At 36.7% G+C, this 7,196-nt stretch overlaps 1 protein-coding gene across 1 annotated transcript in view; it reads right to left on the bottom strand.

Annotated features, from left to right (window-relative positions):
- Window positions 1–761: 761 nt before the first annotated feature.
- LOC143296904 (G kinase-anchoring protein 1-like) overlaps window positions 762–7,196 on the bottom strand; it is a 30,748-nt gene continuing 24,313 nt past the window's right edge. Inside the window, exons 9-10 of the mRNA XM_076608901.1 lie at window positions 3,441–3,518; window positions 762–3,039 (exon numbers count right to left, since the gene is read on the bottom strand). Of these exons, the coding sequence (XP_076465016.1) occupies window positions 3,022–3,039; window positions 3,441–3,518 (96 nt within the window). The 3' untranslated portion in view covers window positions 762–3,021. The remainder of the gene's footprint in view (window positions 3,040–3,440; window positions 3,519–7,196) is intronic.

The following is a 7,196-nucleotide window of genomic DNA, read 5'->3' as shown; positions in this document are numbered from 1 at the left end:
CCACAAGGCTCAGTCTGGGCTGTGACAACCCACAGGCCACACACATCCACAAGACTCAGTCTGGGCTGTGACAACCCACAGGACACACACATCCACAAGGCTCAGTCTGGGCTGTGACAACCCACAGGACACACACATCCACAAGGCTCAGTCTGGGCTGTGACAACCCACAGGACACACACATCCACAAGGCTCAGTCTGGGCTGTGACAACCCACAGGACACACACATCCACAAGACTCAGTCTGGGCTGTGACAACCCACAGGCCACACACATCCACAAGGCTCAGTCTGGGCTGTGACAACCCACAGGCCACACACATCCACAAGGCTCAGTCTGGGGCTGTGACAACCCACAGGCCACACACATCCACAAGGCTCAGTCTGGGCTGTGACAACCCACAGGACACACACATCCACAAGGCTCAGTCTGGGCTGTGACAACCCGCAGGGAGCTATCCATATCAAGTTGCCTTGAGGCCACACACATCCACAAGCGGCCATTTATCTGTGACTATTATTTTCTCGGCTGTGTCATTGTAGAAGATGGATATGGAGCTTTAAAAATCTTTATTATTAATTTGTTACAAATTTTTGTGATTAAGTACATGTTCTAAAACCATCCCCATCAAATGCATACACAAACGTAAGTGCTCATTTTCTACTGTTGTATGGTCGTTTTTTCCAGATTCCAAATTAAAAAAAAAAGAAAAAAGATTGAAATCTATAAAAAAAACAAACAACAACAACCCCCCCCCACCACCCCACCCCCAACAAAAAAGCACTGCTGGTGAAAATGGGACAAATCTTATACAACAGTAAAACACAAACATACATACAATGTTTGACTCTCAAGTAGTTGATAAGATGTCCAATACACCAGAATATTCAGATTTTTTTAAATATCTTAATCATCAAACAGTACAAGTGGTACCTTGGTGTTGACTCTTGAGATTATTATCATAATATTGAAGATGAACAAGTCCAATGTGTTTCCTAATAGACGCAAGATCATGACATCCAGACCTGCCAGCCCTTCAGTTTTCAGAGGAATTCATATGGCTTGCTTAGGAAAAAAAACAACTTATGCTCAAACATACAAAATAATCAGCATTTGTTCTATTTGCACCAACCCCATCCATCATTGTACCAAAGTGACAAGTTAATGTGTGATGCTCTGAACTTTAAAAGAAAAAAGATCAAAGTACTGCCCAAACAGAAATTCCATGGACAAAGAGGTTCCTATATAAATGCTGTTCGATTAGCTGTCAGTATCATACTTGCTGCACAATAATGCCCATGTTCCATGCGCAAACTTTGTTCTTTATCATCTGCTGCCACTTCTTCCAGCAGTGACTTATTAAAACAAGTAATCAAGGCCAACATAAGTTTTTATGGGATCATAACATTCTCCTAATTTCCAAATAGCACAACAGTACAGCTGTACTAAAAATATTATAAGTAAAACATATTTTTTATCGCCTGTGGCTCTGAACAGAAGAGGGGAATTGCCTAAAACTGCAAAGAGACCCGTCTATGAAACAGAACTGATAGTTAGCTGCCTGACTGAAATAAAAGGACATTATCTTCTAAAAAGTAAAATGAAGTAAACCTGGGTAATGATGGATTCTAAAAACAGTACCCCCCCTCCTCCCCGCCCCCAAATAAAAACCCCAACAAAAACATTTGTATGATACCATTGTTAAATCTTTTCTAATTTGTTAGAAATATTCCTCTAAAGCCTGTTAAGGGTTGGCAGGTCTGTGCGTTTGAGAGCTGTGATTTTGCTTATTAAGTTTTGGAAACTGTTCAATGTTTAATGGAGGTAGATCTGTGATAAAACAAACTTACCCCTGAATACTCTGTAAAAAACAACCAACAAAAACAACAACAAAACCCCCACCAAAAAAAACCCAAACAAACATTCAGTCATTCATGCACTCGTAACAGTCATGGCAGCGTAAAAAACAAACTTTTATCAAGACAACTGATAAACTACATGAGGAGTGCAAAGATGAAGATACTTTCAATCAAACCATGCAAACAAGTATTCAAGGACCAAAAAAGTATACACTGACCTGTTCTCTATCATTCAACACAATACTTGCCAGTAACACTGTTAAAAACTTAAGTCGTAATCACTCAAAGGCTTGGAAGACCTCATGAACAAGCCAAATATTCTGATAAAATCTTTAGTACAATGAACATATCTAAATATACATTCAAAGCTGGTACTCAGCTCACAAAACCATCATTGTTAACTTTTTAAAATATGTCGTTTTTTTTTCTTGAAAGGTGCAACTTCCTGCAAAATTGACATTCCAACTGCTTCAGTGTCATCTGCTATGGAACTGTTTCCATGCTGTACTGTTGTTTCATGGAATTCCTGGCTAACTGAGCAGTACATTTATACAGATATACTGTAAAACAAGGTTTCCTAATGGCCTTTTCCAATGCCGAGAGAATGGCGTCTTTCCCATCCTATGCTTTTAGTCATTAGTTATAAAAGTCTGTAGTGACAAATTATAGAATGCTAACAAAATCCTCATAAAATTACCTTAGGAGATCTTTTTTTTTTTTTTTTTTTTTTTTAAATCAAGATAATTCATTCAGTCATTGGCCAGAAAATGATTCCTGTTTGCTGGCTATTGCTGCATTGGTTTTCATCAGAGGTTTAGCAACAAAACTGGCAAATGTCTAAACTGTTAGTGGGAGGGGAAATTATACAGTCTTGTCCAGAAATTCCAGCACTGAATCAAAGTAAAGTGATATATAGGTCGCATTAAACAATAACAAAAGAGCAGAATTTATTTTTTTCCAGAGATTATTTTTGTTGTCACTAATCTGGTGCTAAAAGGTGTACAAGTAAATGCAAACACACAAAAAAAAATGATCTCCTTTGATGTTAAGTAAATCCATACGCACAATATCATTTGATGAAGTAAAATCCAGACACACAGTAAGTTCATGTGATGTTCCGTCCCTTGCACACTCACATCAGAACCAGACAGGTGCAGTCATTTTACTTGCCATGTTTTCCCTGAAACAAACATTTGTATTTCAACCCAACATGGAGAAACTTTCACAAAAATATTGATCATCATTATCATCAAATATCTAAACAGAATTGTAAAAACTGATTTTTACACTCAGTGCAAGGTGAAATTCAGTCCCAGAACAAACTTCTTGTCACTTCAATAAATCTATGGTTTAGAATTTTGGAATATTCTCAACCTGTCAAAATAACTCATTTACATGGAACCAGACTTCTGTTCTGTAACTAGAGATTCAGCAAGACAGAGAAAGATGATCTGACAAATAATTATCATACATACACACGCACAAATAAAATAATTTTTCAATGTTTCACGCTTTGAGTGCATGCGCACACACCACACACACAGATATCAAATCGTCAAATAAAACAACACTCAAACCTACCTTAAGTTTGTCAATTTCCAGTTTTAAGGCGTGGTTTTTCGATCTTTCTTTCTCCAGGTCTGCATTCAAGCTATGCAGCTGCACAATAAATCAGCATGTGCTCAAAAATTACAGTACCAACTGCTGTTTCGTAATCAGACTGTAGTGCCACACCAGACACAGTCAAGATGGTGACTGCTGAAGGGGGAGTATTATGTGCCTTGAACAAACTGTCCCTAAGAATGAACAAAAACATACATAAAACAGCTGACTTTTGCTTTTCATATATGAGCTTAGAGCTCCTCTCAAAGGACAATTTTCCATGTTAAGTTGGATTAAACACACACACACACACGCACACCAATTACGCCGTCCTGACAGACTGGTCCATGTATTGACATTTGCATCACCTTAAACGCCACAGCCAGCCTTGACTGTTTTCACCACAGAGACAGAACTGCTGAGTTTTCTACACTTCGCCGTTTCTAACACAATATAATTTCATCTTATTAGACGTTGAGCATTTTATCTTATTTTATGTATTTATTTATTTTTTTCATAACTAGTCCATACAGCTACTGTTAAGTGACTATAATTACTGTTTAATTTTCGATTTACAACTGTGGTAAGTCGAATAAGTAGCTGACTCAATCACAAATTGTATAATTATTATTATTATTATTGTTATTATTATTGTTGTTGTTGTTGTTTTATTTTCTAATTTAGAGTTTCTTATTTTCTTTTTCCTTATACCCTCCACACACTATACCCAACATAAACATACTCTCCTCCATAATGCCCCCCATTCGCAAACAGGCAATCCAGGTTATGCAGTGGAATGCTAGATCCATCTCCACAAATTTACCATATCTTATCCAGCATTTGGCAAATAATAACTACCAAGCACTTATATTACAATCACTTAATGTTAAGAAGAATAAATTACCCAAGCTTCCAGGTTATTATTACCCACCTGTGCACCAGAATGTAGATGCTGCCACAAAAATCAGTGCCGCACTATATATTCAAGAAGGAATAGAGTACACCGTATGCTCTCCACCAGCACCTAACACTACTCCAGATTTTCATTCATGCGCGGCACGTATTAGGTTCAGTGATCATCTTACTCTACGTGTCGTATCTGTGTATTTACCGAGAGGCCCAAACGAAGTAAACACGGAATGGTTACATAATATTCAGGATAATGAAAAATGGTTGATTGGGGGAGATTTTAACGCCCATTCTCCTTTTTGGGACAAAGATTGTGTATCAGTTACTTGTAACCGCTTTGTAGAAAATATTGTAGATTCCTCCTTGAGCCTTTTAAATGATGGCAGCGTTACCAGAATCCCTGATATTGTCACTCACAGGGCATCTGCTATAGATCTGTCTTTCATATCCCCTACGTTGTATCCAGAATGTAAATGGACGACATATAAAGATACATTGGGAAGTGATCACTTACCGATCATCATGACTTTTAATGTAACTCAAAGACCTACAGAATTTCAAAAAGACAAAGTTCCAAGATATAAATATAAAGATGCTAACTGGGAGAAATTCGAAAGTCTGCTTGCTAGCTATAACACAGAGTTCATAAACACCGCGGATATAGATACATTGTATTCATTCTTTACTGACACCATTTTACAAGCTGCCGACATATCAATTCCAAAATACAATTCACTTAAATCAAGCAAGCATTCGGGAAATATTTGGTGGACACCAGCCTGCGAAGCAGCAGTAGATAATAAAAAATCTAAATTTATTACTTATCTGAGCAACAAATCACCAGAGAATCTTATTGAAAAGAAAAAGGCAAATCATCATAGCAACATGGTCATTGCACAGGCAAAAAGACAATATTGGTCTTCCTTCTGTAATAGGGAGATTTCTGATCATAAAGATACTAAAAAGGTATGGAAAAAATTTAATGAAATGAAAGAAGGTATAAATTTGCCATCTTGTCCTATTAAGATAAAAGACAAAGATTTCCCGTCCAATGTAGAGAAGGCAGAAACATTTGTAGAAATGTTCTCGGAGTCTATGCGATTGGAAGGTCTCTCACTTAAAAACAGAAAACACAGAACCGAAGAAGAGAGCAAAAGTGATTATACAGATCCATGTCCTGATAATAGTCAGTACATCAATGCTCCACTCACGCTCAACGAGGTTAAAGAAGCATTAGTATCCCTCCCTAAAAAGAAAACATCTGTAGGACTTGATGCAGTCTCAAATGAGATGCTGAGACATTTACCAGAAAATTTTGTTGTTTTATTGTTTGATATTTTTCAAAAGTGTTGGATTGATGGTTTAATGCCAGCACAATGGAAACAGTCTATTGTGATACCAGTTCATAAACAAGGAAAATGCAAAACAGATAAGAGCAGCTACAGGCCAATTGCACTAACATCACATACTGGTAAACTAATGGAAAGAATAATTTTGAGAAGGCTGATGTACTATTGTCATAAAAATAAGATTATCCCAATTAACCAAGCGGGCTTTCAGAGAGGTAGATCTGCAATTGATAATTTGGTAAAACTTACAACACATGTAAAACAACAATTCGCTAGAAGGAAAAACGTTCTTGCAACTTTTTTTTGATGTGAAGAAAGCCTATGATCAAGTTTGGCATGCAAAGTTACTCTTTAAACTGAAATCTGTTGGCTTTTCAGGACATCTCTATGATTATATCAAAGATTTCCTGAGTGAAAGAAGTATACAGGTACGGGTCGGGAATACATACTCAAATCCTAAAACTCTTCACATGGGATTACCCCAAGGTTCTGTTATTGCCCCTGTTTTATTTAATATCTTGTTGAACGACTTACCCAAACACTTATCAAATGATGTGATCCTAGTGCAATACGCAGATGATATATGTATGTGGATGAATGTAACTATGAAACGGAATACATCCAAAAGGGCTTTAAACTATATCAAGAAAATATACCAACGAGAAATAGATAGATTAAATAGATATATTGCTGATAATGGTCTTACATTATCATCAGAAAAAACACATATTATGCTTTTTAACAATGGTACAAACCCAGAAGAGTTACCAACATTTAAGATTGAAAATGAGACAATTCAGTATAAAGATACTGTTAAGTTTTTAGGATTGATACTTACTTCAAAACTAACTTGGAACAGCCATATTGAATATATATTAACAAAAACAAGAAAATCTCTAAACTTACTCAAAATTGTGAGTAAACAATACTGGGGACAAGATACAACGATTTTGAAACATTTATCATCATCACTTATTCGATCCAAACTATCCTATGGACAAGAAGTCTTTTTCAATGCTCCAAAATATTTGCTAAAGAAACTTCAAAGCATAGACTGCAAAGCATATAGACTTGCCCTTGGTGTACCTTTCCATGCATCGACCCTCGGAACATACAAAGAAATAGGAGTACTACCTTTAGATGAATACCGAAACCTCGCATGTGCTAAATACGTACTGAGAAGCTCAACAACTGAAAATTATACATCAGAGGAAGTAAAAATTACATCCGAAAACAGCTTCCCCAAAAGAGCTAAAAACATATCTTATTTAACACCCATTGGCACGTTTGTGTCAAACCTGTTCGAAAAATCTAAAATTAATTCAGATGACGTAGACACACAGAAGACCGTAAGTCCATACCCCATCTGGGAGATGAATAAAGCACATTTTGATGTTAATCATACTGACATTAAAAAGAATGAAAATCCGAATATCATGGCAACGGAAGTCCGAGTACACCTTCAAAATAGATACCG

This window comes from Babylonia areolata, chromosome 22 (assembly GCF_041734735.1).
Source record: "Babylonia areolata isolate BAREFJ2019XMU chromosome 22, ASM4173473v1, whole genome shotgun sequence".
Lineage (NCBI taxonomy): Eukaryota > Metazoa > Mollusca > Gastropoda > Neogastropoda > Buccinidae > Babylonia > Babylonia areolata.
The sequence above is the reverse complement of the archived record's forward strand: the minus strand, read 5'-3'. Positions and strand labels throughout refer to the sequence as shown.